Source organism: Anolis sagrei, chromosome X (genome assembly GCF_037176765.1).
Source record: "Anolis sagrei isolate rAnoSag1 chromosome X, rAnoSag1.mat, whole genome shotgun sequence".
In the NCBI taxonomy this organism is placed as follows: domain Eukaryota; kingdom Metazoa; phylum Chordata; class Lepidosauria; order Squamata; family Dactyloidae; genus Anolis; species Anolis sagrei.
This window is the reverse complement of record NC_090034.1, coordinates 19,274,813-19,291,427: the sequence shown is the minus strand read 5'-3', so window position 1 is coordinate 19,291,427 and position 16,615 is coordinate 19,274,813. Positions and strand designations below refer to the sequence as shown.

Genomic DNA, 16,615 nt, shown 5'->3' with positions numbered 1-16,615 from the left:
TACTGCTGATGTTGTCTATCCAATAGTTTTCTGAATCGGCACCCCAAATAACCCCAGGCCTAAAAATGAAAACACCAAGGTACCCCTCCTTCCAGGCGCCACATGGAACGGCTCTGCTTGGGGAGGGAGGAGAAGCATCAGTCAAGAGGCTTGTCACACATTTCATGGGTAGTCATCCTCTCCCCTCCTGTCATCCCCGTTGTATCGGCACTATAAGAGGGTTTCACAAGACCAGTCACTCTCATTGCAACGGTGTAGTAATGGTGAGGCCGCGGACCATATTTTAGTTCATAGGGACCACTGGTGGTCCACAGACCACAGGTTGGGAACCACTGTTCTAGAATAAGATGTTTATTTTACCCAATTATTACATAGGATAAAATCATATTTGGGATGTGATCTTGCAAATTTGGAACTGCGTTGATTTATGGGAACGTTCAAGACCAAAGTGGAGTATGAAATAAGCCATGTGTCGAAAGAGTGCTGATAGATTTATGTACCTTTTAAAGTCCAGGTCCAACACTCAAACCACTATACTACACTGATTCCTATTAACATGATGAAAAGAACTGGAAACGTTCCATTATAAATATTTTATTTTTAAGAATACTGATTAACACAGGAAATGCATTTCATGGCTACTGGTTAACGTCTAGAAGTGCAGTTAGGTACTGGTTTACGCATGGATTTGGCACAGTCGACAAAGAGGCTGTAAACAAGTTATTACTTTTTGAAATAGGTCAGCGTACACTGTAGATTAAGAGGATCTACCTTGGTCTGACTGTTGTTAGGTGGTGCGTACAAGTTCACAGTTAAAAGAGGGCTCCGTAGAAATCAGTTTTGAAACCCTGGGATGTGCTGAAGAAGAGTTTATAATCAGTAAAACAAGAATGCGGTCCAAAGTAACAAGTTTGGGGAATAGGACAAAAATACGAGGCTTGCAAGAGATGCTACACTGATATGTTGAACTAAATCCCTACTCTCTGCCCATCAGCAATAAATTCTGGATTCTTTCCCAAAAGAAGAAATCAGAGGCAAGCCTTCAATGCAAAGGAGACTGTTGTGTATCTTCGAGTCATTTTCAACTTATTATGGCAACCCTACTGCAAGGTTTTCTTAGCATTGTTTGTCTTTCTTCTGAGGCTGAGAGACCCATAGTCAACTAGTGGGTTTCAAGTTGTTATTCAAAACCTGTTTTCCAAATTCATAGTCAGACGCTCAAATGACTACACCCTATTGGCTCATACAAGAGATTCTTTCTGGAAAGAACCAAGCAGGCAAGAAATCCCTTGTCTCCTATGAGCAGAGCTTCAAAACATTTTGGAAAAGTACGTTTTTCTAAACTGCTTCTTGGAGAGTGTTATGGAAGTACTGATAGAGAAGGCTTGGTCACTAGAGCAGTGGCTGACTTGAGAAATCTAGAACTTTTGAGTACGTTTCATACACACACACACACACGCCTAGCTCAGCTTGGATGACAGACATTTGGACATTCCGGATTGTAGCAAATGAGGTATAGAATAGAAGGAAAAGGAGGAGGAATACTTGGTTTGTTGAGTTAATGAACTGAAGTACAGTGTTCCCTCACTTATTGTGGGGGTTCCGTTCTAGGACGACCCGTGATAAGTGAAAATACGCGAAGTAGGGACACCATATTAATTTTAATATTTATATATTACTTTATGTATTTTATATATTATTTTCTTACCCACGCTTCCTTACCCACCTCCCGGCCCATCCCAAGGTCACCTGCCTGCCTCCCTGGCCTCTGCAGCACCTCCGGAGCCACACAGACAGCAGCAGGCCAGGGAGGCAGGCTTTCCCCGCTGCGTCTCAAGCTGCCGCACTTCTGGGCTCTGTGGAGGCCAGGGAGGCAGGCTTTCCCCGCTGTGCCTCAGGCCGCCACACTTCTGGGTCCCTGGCCTCCCTTGGACGTAAATATTTAATATTTTATATCTTTTATTAATATTTTCAAAAACTTGCGAAATAGCGAGTCCGTTAAAAACAAACAACGAAGAAGCAAGGGAACACTGTACTTCCTTCTGCATGCCTGGTTCTGTTGCAAAGCCTGGCAAAATGTCCTTTTTGGACTATGACTCCCCAGAATGCCCTAGCCAGCATGGATATCTGAAATGGTTGCAGTCTAAAAAGTAAATTTCTACAAACTGGTATAGCAGTTTGAGTTAGACTGTGGAGACCAGGATAAATCTCTGCTCAGTCATGAAATCCCAATGGGTGGCCTTGGACAGGTCACACTCTCAGCCCCAGAAAACTCAATGATGGGGTTGCCATGGACCAGAAATGCCTTGGAAGACACACAACATCAAAAAATGTGAGGCTCTTTTCATATCTATATCCCTAAAAGAGGTTTTTGGGGAAAGATGTTTTGTCTGCTTTCCACTTCAGCCTGCAAGGAGTTGGGTGGGGAATAAAAGGCACAATATAGAAGAGAACAAAATGCTACTTTTGGTCCTGTCTGCTTTGCGAGCTGCAAACTTCGTCTCTGCTAGGAAAGCAATTTAACTGAGGGACAGAACTAAATGGAAGATCCCTTGAAACAGCTTTCTCTTCTCCAAAGTCACAAATACCTTCTGCTTAGCAGATGCAACCTGGCTGGGAAGAAAAATGTCAAAAAACCACAAGCTTGGCCGCTGCAGCTGCTTTGGAAATTATCAGGATTTAGACCTTCTTTGCTTTGGCACAAAACGAGAGTTGGGCCAGGTCTGCAGAAGCAGCAATAGCAGTCACAAAAATACAGTAATCTAGAGAGTAGAAAAGTGATCTCTTGCTGGGAGTTTCTAGGAACCTTTGTCCAAAAAACTTTGTGGAACTTTTTGTTGACATTTTACTAAGTGATACCTTTCATGCTGGAAGGTGGCACCTCCATGGCAGGGCTTCTTCTTTCAATTCCCCAAACAACTGGCTTGAAAAATAGTATTTGTGCTGCTCATAAACTACTTAATGAGTTGACCGTTCCATCCCTCAGAATGGGATGTGCCCAAGGCTGTCCACAGCGCTTTGAGGAACATGTAACTCTCCCATTTCTGCCCACTTCTCGTGATTCTAGTCATTTTGGACTACAACTCCCATCTGCCTTGGATCGGTTCAGTGGGGACATGAGACCCTTGAGATTATGAAAATGTGACCGAATCCCTATTTTCCTGAGCCCTACAGTTTCTAATCTTGGGTATAGGAATGAACTCAGCCTATACAGAGCCTCCCTCACAGTGGCTCCAAAAACTTAAAAAAAATAAATTTAATGTTTCTGATGCAGATACGTCAACAGGAGAACTCAAGGGAGAAACAGTTGCTTAAATGCAAAATTATGGTTGCTGTGGGCTGTGTATGTATGCACACAAATGTAGGAAAAGAGCTGCTCTGTGTGCATTCGTGACTACACAAGGGTCCCAGGTCAGTGGCAGTTTGTGCACAATTTCTGAAGCGTTGCTACAATCTTAAGGACTAGAAACTTGACACGGAAAGGTTTTGGGTGCATTCGAGATTGGAGTGAAACACCCGCATCGAAATATGGCATGCATCAGCTTGGAGGAGATGAACAGCCACAGAATTCGTCCCTAGAGTTTCCAAATCGGGTATTCGGAATCCTTGCAAGAAGTTCCGAAAGCATCCCGAAATTTTGGCCGAAGACTTGGTGATAAGCATTGAAAAATAAATGTAAAAAAAAAAAAGACTTCATGGATTCAGTTTTTTTTCTTCTATTAGTGAAAATATATATATATAATATATATTTATGATTTTAAATAAACTATTCTCAGACTCTTATAGGATTTGGGTTTTGTTTGCTTGTTGTTTGTTTTTCTTTCTCTCTCAGTGCAAAGTAAGGCTTGGCTACTTGAAGTCGGCCAAAATGTCGCTGAAGATGTTGAGGAAGAGGTGGGCGTGATGGTCGCGGAAGACTAGGGTGGGCCGGAAACGGATGGATCGGTCGCCGCTGCCTCCCAGCACCACACCTGTGGAAAAAAAAAACCCACGTTAGTCATGGGAAATGCATGGTAGGGAAGCCAAACAGGAGTTTGCCCTAAAATCGTGAAAACGGATGCAGGGTGAGTGACACCTGGCTTGAAAACAGTCTGATGTGAAAGGGATTTAGAAATCTCAGTGGACCACAAGCTGAACATGAGCCAGGACTGTGATTCTAGCCTGAATCAATAGGAGTCTAGTGACTAGATCAAGGGAAATCAAAGTCCCACTCTATTTTGCTTTATTCCTCACTGGGAATAATAACCCTACATCTAGTTCTGGGCAGAACAATTCAAGAATGAGATTGACAACATGTCCAGAGAAGGTTGACCACAATGTTCAAAGATTTGGAAGTTGAGCCTACCAAAAAACAGGAGATGGGAATGTTGAGCTTGGAGAAAAGAAACCAAAGAGAAGGGGACATGGGAGCCATGTTGAAATATTTGAAAGGAGGCCAAATTGAGGAGAGGACCAGCTTGTTTCTTGTTGCTCTGGAGACGAAGGCACAAAGGAGCAAATGGATTCAAATTGCATGAAATACTCCACCTGAACATGAGGTAAAACTCCCTGATTCCAGACATGAAACAATCAAGGCCAACTATCACCTCCTAACAAAGGATTCCCCCAGGCAGGAAGCAGCCAGGCTTTGAAGCTGCAAGGCCATTCAGTGCTAATCAAGGTGGCCAATTGCAACATTAACACCTGCTTCAAGCAGACAAGGGTTCTTTCTCCTACCGTAGACATTATTCCAGATATACAAACCTCACTTTCCCAATTTCCAGCAGACCTCATAACCTCTCAGGATGCCTGCCATAGATGTGGGTGAAACGTCAGGAGAGAATGCTTCTGGTACATGTCTATACAGCCTGGAAAACTCACAGCAACTCTCTGATAGTCAGAACCGTTCAACATTAAACTATGCTGCTGTCGGTGGAGTCTCCTCCTCTAGAGATTTTAGAGCAAAGGCTGGATGCCCATCTGTCTGTTTTGATTGTGGGTTCCTACCTGGTAGAAGGGGGTTGGACTGGATGGCTTTTCAGGTCTCATTCAACTAAATGATTCTAAACCAGAGGTTACTTTATTAGACATAGCGTGGTGATGTTTTTTAAGCAGAAACTGATGGCCATCTGTCTGAAGTGCTTTGAATGTGCCTTCCCACCTTCCTACATGTCCCTTGGGGTCTCTTCCAACTCTAAGATTGTATGAGGTACCAAGAAGAGGAAAGTCAAAAGAGGGCCATTGATAGGAATGAGATGAACTGGTTCTTATCCCAAATCTGCAAAACCATCTATCAAGGGACAAGAATTGTGTAATCTTGCCCATTTCAGGACAGTTCTGGCCCTCATAACCCAGACTTCGACCTGAATTGTTTCAGCTAAAACTAGTATGTCTTTGGTCACATCTGTACTGTGAAGTGAATGCAGTTTGCCATCTTTTTTATTGCATTGCCCATTGTGTTCAATTTTATGGCAATTTGCTTTATTTATTTTATTTTGCTACTGTATGCATTTTATTCTGATGTAATTTTTGTTGTCTGCATTTTGTATTTTATTTTGCTTTATTGGATCTTTGGGATTGGCCTCATGTTAGCACCCTGAATCCCCCTCGGGGAGATGGTGGCGGGGTATAAATAAAGATTATTATTATTATTATTATTATTATTATTATTGACTCAATCCAATACAATCTTGGGAGTTGTACTTTGGCAAACTATTTGACAGAGAAAGCAGCCTACACTCTTGTCAAATGACAACTCCCATGAATCCATAGCACTGAGCTGTGACAGTTAAAGTGCCAAACTGCAGTGTAGATGCACCCATGGAGATGAATGCATCTCTGCAAATGATAAGAGCCTCACCTTTGTTTCTGGCTATTGCAATGAGCTTGTTCCTAATGGCATCATTTGGAGTATCGAACGAACAGAATGTCCCTCGTCCTCGTGCCCGGCTGATCAGGTGTGGGTAGCGACTCTATAGGGAGAAAAGAGGATCTTAAACCCAATAGGAATCTCGGCTTTGCTTTTAACATAGAGGTCACGATTGTACACCATCTTTCCCTAGAAAAATGATGGTGCCCCCATAGAAAACAAAGCAAGACCTAGGTTGCTATATCATACGTCTTGAGGAAAGTCCTGGAGATATTAGACTCAGATACATTTGATGTTGGGAGGTACTGGGTGCATCTACACTGCAGAATTAATGCAGTTTTGGCACCACTGGGAATCTGGGGAGTTGTAGTTTGGTGGGGTACCATCACTCCTTGGCAGAGAAGGCTAAAAATCTTGCGAAACTACAACTTCTATGATTCTGCAGCATTGAGCTGTGGTGGATAAAGTGGTCCTAGACTGTGTTATTTCTATAGTGTAGTAAGATGTGTTGGGTGAGTGGGCTTAATAACAAAAGACCCTCCTCATAAATGTAGTAACTTAGCAGCAGCAGTGCGACCCAGCACAAGTAGCCAAAAGTGATAAAAAGAACAAAAACACACAAACCAATGTTATCTCTCCCATAGGAGGCTTTTCTTTGTAGTTAAATAATATGGTTGCACTATTTACAAGAACAAGGTTTCCATAACACAAGTAAAATTCTTTATACTTCCTTATTTGCTTCCACGCTGGACTTCTTTCTCATGCAGATAACCAGCTCCATTCTCACAGAGCCTCTTCTCGCACCAAACTTACACAGGAGCTTCACACAGTAGCTTTACAGGCCTTCAACCTGGGGCTTCTCACACCAGGCCTTCTCATATTGAGGCCCACCTCCCACTGAGGCCTTTCTCCCACTGAAACTTTCTCACACAGAGTGCTCTCTCAAACCGACGCCTTTCTTCCACTGAGGCGAACTCACACTGAGGCCTTCTCAGCTTTATACACACTGCTGCCTTTACACACGATGACCTTCAACCTGGGGCTTCTTTCACAGAAGCCTTTCACACCAGGCTATCCTCACACTGAGGCCTACGCCTACTGAGGCCTACTAACATTGGAGCCTTCTCATACTGAGGCCTCTTACACTGAGACCTCTTTCTCACTGAGGTGTTCTCATAATAGTGATATTAGATCAGCCCCCTCCCTCCTGACTTTCCGAAAAAAAGTAAAAACCTGGCTCTTTGAACAAGCGTAACAGATAAACATGGAACTATGAAAGAGTGAAACATGGAATGGCTTAGACGATGCTACTGGAAAATGAGATTAAGTGAAATACATTGGTGATTATATGTTTTTAACAGTTTTGTATGGATTTTTATAATGTTGTTATAAATGTTTTGAATTGTATTTATGACTATTCTGGCATCGAATTATTCCCAAATTGTAAGCCACCTTGAGTTGCCTTCAGGCTGAGAAAGGTGGGATAGAAATATTGTAAATAAATAAATAAAGAACATACTGATGCAAACGAACACTAAGGTTTACCTCACACTGAGGCCTCTCTCAGACTGAAGTCTCTTCATACTGAGGGCAACTAACACTGAAGTGTACGAAGCTACATGCACACCTGCTCTTATTGAACTGCAGCTTTTTCTGAGTCCTTGCATCCATTTAACACTTCAGTGCTTGACTCACATTTTTGTAATTAAAAATACCTAGTTAATTTTTAATATTTCTGATAAGATGCACCCAAGGTGGCCCTACTATACTAGAGGAAAACCCTGGATAAGCCTCACTGCTGACGTACCTGTAAATCCAGCAGCCCAGCAAGCAGGACCTTCCCCGCATGAGTTGCGTTGTTCAGCAAGTCTTCCCTTTTGATGACATTAATGACTTCTGCAAGGAGCAAGTTCTTGGAGGGGTCCCCGAGCCACGTGTTGAAAATCCGATAGGGCTGCAAAAAAGAAAAAGAAAAAGAAAAAAAAAGTAAGTAGGAATTCAAAGGAACGATCCATACCACAATTTTTATTTCCCCCTCTTTTTAAATTCCCTTCATTTGTTCCATTCCAAGAGACCTAAGGTGCGTCTACACAGGAGAACAGATGCATGGCTGATCAAGTGGTGTCAACTCTACAGTGCAGATGCACCCTGCAATGCTGATATACTGGGTTATGATCTTATCATTCTAATTATTATTATTATTAGTATTATTATTATGTGCCTATGAAGGCATGCTGATCAAATTTGGAGACGACATCAAATTAGGAGGGATAGCAAATAATATACTTTAAAAGACTGGATCAGAATCCAAAATGCCCCTGACAGATTAGAGAACTAATTGGCCAGAATTAATTTTTAAAAAGATGTCTACTAGGAGAAATGTACAAAATGATACTTAGGTGATAAATATTTATTTATTTATTCACAGCATTTATATCCCACCCTTCTCACCCCAAAGAGGACTCAGAGCGGCTTACAAGTTATATGTACATACAATATTACATACTATTAGCATAGAGCAATATTAGTCTTATATATTACTATATTGTACTATACCACTATATTGTAATATTATTAGCGATATTAGATGTGATATAACATATATAATTATACTGAATTATTAATAACATTATATTGTATTACATTATAATCTTATTATCAATATTATATGGTTATATAAGATATTATACTTTTAGCACAATATGAAATGCACAGTTGCACCTGACTTGAAACCAGTCTATGTGAAAGGGATCTAGGAGTCCTGGTAGACCACAAGTAGACCAGAGGACCAATGCAATCCTTGGCTGCATCAACAATAGTCCAGTGGTTAGGTGGAGGAAGTCATCATCCCACTCTATTCTGATTTGGTTAGACCTCACCTGGAATAATAACCCTGTGCCCAGTTCTGAGCATCATAATTTGAGAAGGAGAGGTACCAGTGGAAGGGGTCCAGAGAAAGGAGACCAACATGATCAAAGTTTGGATGCCAAACCCTAAGAGGAATGGCTGAGAGAGCTGGGGATGTTTAGCTTGTAGACAGGAAGACTGAGAAAAGGAGTTATGAGAACCAGGTTTAAATATCTGAAAGGATGTCACACTGAGGAAGGGGGAAGCTTGGCTTCTGCTGCTCCAGAGATTGAGACATGATGGAGCAATGGATTCAAATTGCAGAAGAAGAGATTCCCCCTAAACATTCAAAAGAACTTCCTCATCATAGTCAGAGCTGTTCAGCAGAGAAATATACTGTTCTGGAGTGGAGTCTCCGTCTCTGGCAGTTTTTCAGCAGAGGCTGGATGGCCATCTGTTGGGAGGGTTTGGATTGTGTCTTCCTGCCTGGAAGGGGAGGACTGAACTGGATAATCTTTGGAGTCCCTTCAAACTCAATGGGATATGGACTGTGGGGGATCACAGTGGGGTAGGATATGCTACCACTTTGGGAGTCGGGTGGAGATTTCTTCTCTGGAGGGCTTTAAGCAGAGGCTGGATGGCCATCTGTCAGGAGTGCTCTGATATGTTCATTCCTGCATGGCTGAATGGAACGCCTTTGCAGTCTCTTCCAAGACTGAGAATGAATCCAGCTCTTGTCACAGGAAAGGCATTGAGGCCCTTCAGGGCAAGTCTATAGACTTCTATTCAAAGACTTACAGCGTTGGCGCGGAATTCCTCCTTGTGGAAAAACCCTCCGGTCATCATCTTCTTGCTGAAGGATAGCACGTCTGCGGGGTCATCAAGGCCCCAATGCTCATGGGCCCAGAACTTGCCTGTGCACCCGCCTCCCGTCTGCACCTCGTCCACCAGGAAACCGCATCCATGCTATTTTTTTTTAAAAAAATGAGCAAAGTTAGACCAACTTTGGGAAAGGAAGTGTGATGCATCTCAGTCCTCTTCTCTTTGTAATGTATGTGAGAGAAATACGGGGCACAAATAATGGGGGAGATCCAATTTTGAGTTCCGTCTCAGTACAGAGCCCTAAGAGAGTCATAAACAGTCATAGAAAATGGGAAGAAGCAGAAAACATATAACCATATCTGCTGGGAGAAAGGTGGGGTATCATTTCAAAATTGCCTAATTCAAAGGTATAGCTATATGAGCCTGTATCAGTACAGTAGGCTCTAAGTATCCAGTCTGAGTATTAATAAAAACTGCCAGCCTGATTAACACTGAATGGCCTTGCAGCTTCAAAGCCTGGCTGGTTCCTGCCTGGGGGAAATCCTTTGTTGAGAGGTGTTAGCTGAAACAATCAGGCCCAGTTAACACCTCCCAACAAAGGATTCCCCCAGGCAGGAAATAGCCAAGCTTTGATGCCTCAACGCCATTCAATGCTAATCAAGTCAGGAGAGAATGCTTCTGGAACATGGCCATGCAGCCCGGAAAAGTTACAGCAAACCCATGCATTTAGTGTTTTAGGTATTTATTTTATTTGAATTGATACTCTGCTCTTCTACCGGAACGTGATTCAAAGCAACTGTGCTCTCCAACAAATAATATAATTTGGCTCCTCTCTTCCCAAAATCCAGGTCTGATTGCTAGAGAAGAAAGGGTTATATATTTATTTTTTGATGTGTCAGGAGTGACCTGAGAAACTGCAAGTCGCTTCTGGTGTGAGAGAATTGGCCGTCTGCAAGGATGTTGCCCAGGGGACACTGGGTGATTTGATGTTTTATCATCCTTGTGGGAGGCTTCTCTCATGTCCCCACATGAGGAGCTGGAGCTGATAGAGGGAGCTTATCCGCCTCTCCCCGGATTTGAACCTGCGATCTGTCGGTCTTCCGTCCTGCCGGCACAGGGGTTTAACCCACTGCGCCACCGGGGGCTCCTGGAAAGGGTTATGAAAAGCCCAGATTTAAGTCTATTGTTACCCACCTTTCTGGCAATATTCCTCAATTTCCGGAAGAATTCATCCGAAGCGTGGTTGTCCCCACCTTCCGACTGAATGGGCTCCACAATGATGCCGGCCACCACTTTCTTCTTTTTCCGGTATTTCACAATTAGGTCTTCCACCTGCAGGTTACAGTATTTGTTTTTTGACAAGCAAGTTGTTTAATTTCTCCCTTTTGTTGCTATCCGATAGGGCAAACAATTAACATTTTAGAGGAAAAATTAAATGGAAAACTTTTGAATTCTGTGCAGAAATACCATATGTGCGATTCACAGTTGACTACGACAGGGAAAAGCTGGATCTGGTTAGTGTCTTGCAAAGACCGAATATATAGAGGTTTTTCATGACGAAAGGAATGTAGAAACACATGAATACATTGCGAGTTGATCCATTCCTGTTTTAAAGATCCATTCTTCCACTGTTGGGATTTCAGCCTTTTCCCAGCATTTTGTGTATATTTTATTATTATTATTATGCAGCACTGGTAACAACAACAATTTAACCCCGGTGTGTAGCATTCTTGGACCAATTATCATATAGTGTTTTAAAATGGGAGAAAAATGTAAACTTGGATAAATAGGTGAATGAATGAACGTATGAAAACAGAGTAATCACTGAGCAAAAATGCGCAAAAAAATTATCCCTATTGTTTGCTGGCATGATAATAAATTTGGTGTTCTCTATCTTGTTTGGGGGTTATAACAGACCTTGACAATGTTCCTTTGTGGATTTCAACTCCCAGCACCCTGTACAGGCTGGTTTGGTGATCCTGGGAGCCAGAGGCCAAAAAAAAGGAACATTTCCAAGCAAGATATGGTTTATGACACATGGTCCCGCCTTTCAATGCATCCCACCCTTTCATTCTTTGCTGCCTGGGCGCATCTACACTGAAGAATTAAGACATTATGGCACCACTTTAACTGCCTTGACTGAATGCAATGGAATCCTTGGAGTTGTAGTTTGTTGAGGAACCAGCATTCTTGGGGACAGAAGGCTAAAGTACTTGTAAAACTATAAAAACTAAAGGTTTCCCCTGACATTGAGTCATGTCCAACTATGGGAGGTGGTGGTTATCTCAATTTCTAAGCCGAAGAGCTGGCGTTGTCCATAGATGCCCCCAAGTTCATGTGGCTGGCATGGAGTTCGTTACCTTCCCGCTGGAGCAGTATCTATTGATTTACTCACATCTACATGTTTTCGAACTGCTAGGTTGGCAGAAGCTGGGGCTAACAGTGGGAGCTCACCCAATCCCCAGATTTGAACTTCTGACCTTTCGGTCAGCAAGTTCAGCAGCTCAGTGGTTTAACCCATGGTGCCACCAGGGGCTCCATGTATTTATTCACGTGGAGGAAACTTCAAAGCCCATAAACTTGGTCTAAACAAACTTCCAAAGAACGCGACATCCACAAAAGAGAAAAACAAAAGAACGAAAAGAAAGCTGAAATACTGAAGAGGAAATCACTAAGAAATTGTTATAATAATAGTAATAATAATATGAAGTGATTTTTTAAAAATAGAGAATAAAGCTTCGAAACAAAAAAGAGAACTGAAATGCGTATGTGTAAAATAATTTGAATGGAAGCTTTTTCTGTAATGCTTTGATCATTTTCTTTACTGTAGAATTAACGGAGTTTGAAGTCCCATGGCTCAGTGCACGGAAACTATAGTTTTGAATACAGGCAGTCCTCAAGTTACGAACCAGATAGGTTCTGTAGGTTTGTTCTTAAGTTGAAGAACAGGAACATTTTTAAGTGTAACTCCAGCCCACCTCACTTTCTGTCTCTGTGATAATTAGATTTTCGAAAAGGTGGTTTGTTGTGGAAACAAGGATTGGAGATAAAGCTTCAGTGGAGATCCCTTTTCCCCATGGATAGTAACTCTTCTAGAAGAGAAGAGTTATGGATTTCTCTCACTTCCTGTTCTTAACTAGGAATCGTTTGTAAGTCAGATGTTTGTCACTCAGGAACTGTAATAAGAAGTATATGTACCAGGTCGGGGGGCGGGGGCGTCAGGATTTTAGAGATGCTTAGGTGGGGCAGAGCCAAACAAAAGGTTGGGAACCAGGGATCTACTCTATACTTCCCCTTACAATGGAAAATGCTGCCAGCCAAAGGCTCACCTCTTCCAAACAGCGGGCCTCCTCCTGTTCATTTTCCTTCCCAAATTCCTCCAGTGGGTACTTCAGCCTTGGAAAGGGAGCGATGGGCCAGTCGAAGGACGGGATGTCCAGTTTGTGGATGGCTTTGGAGTGTGTGGCGGCTAAGCAGCCTAAGGAATGGAGCACAGAAAGACATACAAGGTAACAAGGCACCTCAGTCACCATCAATTGCCTGCTTTTGGAAGCGATGCAAGTCCTCTAAACCAGCGTTTCTCAACTTGAGGGTTGGGACCCCTAAGGGGGGTTGCAAGGGGGTGTCAGAGGGGTCGCCAAAGACCATCAGAAACACAGTATTTTCTGTTGTTCATGAGAGTTCTGTGTGGGAAGTTTGGCTCAATTCTATTGTTGGTGAGGATTGGAGTGCTTGTAGGTGAACTATAAATCCCAGCAACTACAACTCCCAATGTCAACCATACAAATGTCAAGATCTATTTTCCCCAAACTCTACCAGTGTTCATATTTGGGCATATTGAGTGTTTGTGCCAAGTTTGGTCCACATAAATCACTGTTTGAGTCTACAGTGCTCTCTGTATGTAGGTGAACTACAACTCCAAACACAAGGTAAATGCCCACCAAACCCTTCCAGGGTTTTCTGTTGGTCATGAGAGTTCTATGTGGGAAATTTGGTTCAATTCCATCATTGGTGGAGTTTGGAATGCTCTTTGATTGCAGGTGAACTATAAATCCCAGCAACCACAGCTCTCAAATGACAAAATCAAATCCTTCCTCCAACTCCACCAGTATTCGAATGTAGGTGCATCGAATATTTGTGCCAAATTGGGTCCAGTGAATGAAAAGACATCCTGCATATCCGATATTTACATTGCGATTCATAACAAAATTACAGTTATGAAGTAGCACAAAAATAATGTTATGGTTGGGAGTCACTACAACATGAATAACTGTATTAACTGTATTAAGAGGTCGCGGCATTACGAAGGTTGAGAAACGTTGCTCTATACCAATGACCATCAAGTTGACTTGGATTTATGAGGACTCTGTGATGGAGAGGCCTACAAGTCACGCTTAAGTCCATGAGTCTGCAAGGCCTCTGCTCAGGTATTGCAAATTCAGGGCAGCCATAATTTCCGTGATCAAATCCATTAATCTACAATGCAGATTGCCCACTTCCCTCCGCTTAACCAAGTACAAGCAGTCCCTTAGTTATGAACAAGACAGGTACTGTAGATTGTTCTTCGGTTGAATTTGTTTGTAAGTCGGGACAGGGACATCATTTAAGTATAATTCCAGCCAAAAATATATACCATTTAGTTCTAAATATCTCAGGAAAGGATTAAGACTCTTGTGTTTGTTTTGCTTTCTGTGACCCTGTTCAGGAGATTACCTAATCCTAACCCTCACTTTCTGTCCCTGTGATCATTGGATTTTGAGAAATGTGGCTCGTTGTGGAAACAAGGATAAAGTTTCAGTGGAGACACCTTTTCCCCATGTTAATAACTTTTTCAGGAGCAGATTTCCCTTTCGAGGCGGGGGGGGGGGATTCCTCTCACATCCTGTGGTCTCAGCTCCATTCTTAATTCAGGCCGGGCTTTAGCACAGCAGGTTAACCACCAGCTGTAATAAATTTTGCCAATCGAAAGGTTGACAGTTCAAAACCTGGGTCAGGGTGAGCTCCTGGTCGTTAGCCCAGCTTTTGCCTACTTAGCAGTTTGAAAGCAAACGTGAGTAGATAAATAGGTACCACTTTAAAAGAGGGAGATATTTAAGGCACCCAAAAGGAAATGCCAGAAAAATATCAAAATTCAATCAAGGAAGAAGTTTACAAACAAAGCTCTTTGGCAAGGAAGCGGCGTGACAGCACCCTTTGTGGCTGGAAGTGAGCACAAGCCTCCAAGATGCTGAAGATGGAAAGGCCTATATACCTCTATCTATGTACAGTTGTCTGTCTTGTCAGTGTATAACAGCATTGAATGTTTGCCAAATATGTGGTCTGTGATCCGCCCTGAGTCCCTTTTGGGGTGAGAAGGGCGGAATATAAATACTGTAAATAATAAATTGTAAGTTGGATGCTTGTCTGTTTTATTATTTTCTCAAGTGAGTCATCTTTCAATATATCTCACAATGTGGCCAACGTATTAACAGCCCCAGTTTAGCCATCTTGGCATCTAGGGAGGGTTCAGGCTTGGTTTGCTCTTAGACCCATTTATTGGTCTTTTTAGCAGTCTGTGCTATGACGAGAATGACATTCAAATGGGTCTATTTCCTTCCTAACAGCTTTCCTTATGGAGCCTCAGTTGGCACAATGGGTTAAACAATTGTGCTGGCAGGACTGAAGACCGACATGTTGCAGGTTTGAATCCGGGGAGAGTGCGGATGAGCTTCCTCTGTCAGCTCCAGCTCCCCATGCAGGGACATGAGAGAAGCCTCCCACAAGGATGGTAAAACATCAAAACATTCTAGCGTCTCATGGGCAACATCCTTGCAGGTGGCCAATTCTCTCACACCAGAAGCGACTTGTAGTTTCTCAAGTTGCTCTTGACACAGAAAAAAAGTTGTCCTTATTTCACAACCATACAAAGAAATGGAAATATAATGTCATATGTGCAGACAAGGCCCAGTTCAGTCATACACTTCCAGCCAAGTCATATATATAGTATAGACTGTACTACTTTGTGTGAGTAAGCCATGCTTCAGGATAACCTTTCTGATGTAAATAAAAGGAAGAATCTTCTTGCAAGAGGAGAACTAGCATAGCAATGGGATTGCAGGGTTTACTTGGCAAGATTTGTTTAGAATGGGTTTTCTTTTCCCTTCATCTGAGGCTGAGAAAGTGTGACTTGCCCAAGGTCACCCAGTATAGTGATTGCATATTCCTGTATGGCATAAGGGGGTTGGACTGGATGGCCCTTGGGGGACTCTTCCGATTCTAGGATTCTAGCCTGCCCACTGGAAGCAACATAGAAACCAATTGTCAAAAGGACCAAGAACAAGAATATGTGCAGTGCAATGCTCAAAAGTACTTCTCCTTTCTTTTATAAGGTCATTTCCTTACCCATGGTCCTTCCATGGAATCCGCCCATAAAGGAAAGCATGCTGTACTCGGGGCAACCGGGAGGCTGAAACCAAAACCGGAGATTAATACCATGACATTGTACAATCTGTCTGTTAGGTGGCAGCATCGCTAGCCGGGATTTTATATATGGATTATATAACTGGCCTAGATAAGGGAATTATTTACTTTCTGTTTGGATTTCAGTATGCACAACACACCAAGGACCAAAAGAAAAGGGCTCAGGGGCAATATCGTGAACCAAACTTTCCACAAAACAGCAGCTACATCTGTTCATCCGGCAAGCACTGGGGGTGCATCTACACTGTAAAATTAACGCAGTTTGACATCACTTTAACTGCCATAGCTCAATGCTAAGGAATAATGGGATCTGGAGTTTGACATTTTTTAAGCCTTTTCTGCCAAAGAGTGACCAAGCTTTATAGGTCAGGATTCCATAGCTTTCAGTCACGTTGGTTAAAGTGGTTTCAAGCTACATTAATTCTACAGTATAGATGCACATCCTGGGGAGGGGGGTCAGGGCTTGTTGAATAAAGCCTGTGCATGAAACACAGCTTCCCACAAACAGTTTTACTGTAGCATCCCAAAACTCTGGCAGGTGAATCAGGTATCCTTCCTTTACCTGGTTGATCATGCAAGTTTCCAGCTCTTCCTTGGTCACGTTGTTATGGCCCCTTTCTTTGCTCTGGAAATAAAAGG

At 42.6% G+C, this 16,615-nt stretch overlaps 1 protein-coding gene across 1 annotated transcript in view; it reads right to left on the bottom strand.

The window, feature by feature from the left end:
* Nucleotides 1-578: 578 nt before the first annotated feature.
* ABAT (4-aminobutyrate aminotransferase) overlaps nt 579-16,615 on the bottom strand; it is a 58,864-nt gene continuing 42,827 nt past the window's right edge. The window contains exons 9-16 of the mRNA XM_060786586.2: nt 16,539-16,601; nt 15,899-15,962; nt 12,847-12,995; nt 10,712-10,849; nt 9,494-9,661; nt 7,656-7,802; nt 5,840-5,951; nt 579-3,971 (exon numbers count right to left, since the gene is read on the bottom strand). Of these exons, the coding sequence (XP_060642569.2) occupies nt 3,850-3,971; nt 5,840-5,951; nt 7,656-7,802; nt 9,494-9,661; nt 10,712-10,849; nt 12,847-12,995; nt 15,899-15,962; nt 16,539-16,601 (963 nt within the window). The 3' untranslated portion in view covers nt 579-3,849. The remainder of the gene's footprint in view (nt 3,972-5,839; nt 5,952-7,655; nt 7,803-9,493; nt 9,662-10,711; nt 10,850-12,846; nt 12,996-15,898; nt 15,963-16,538; nt 16,602-16,615) is intronic.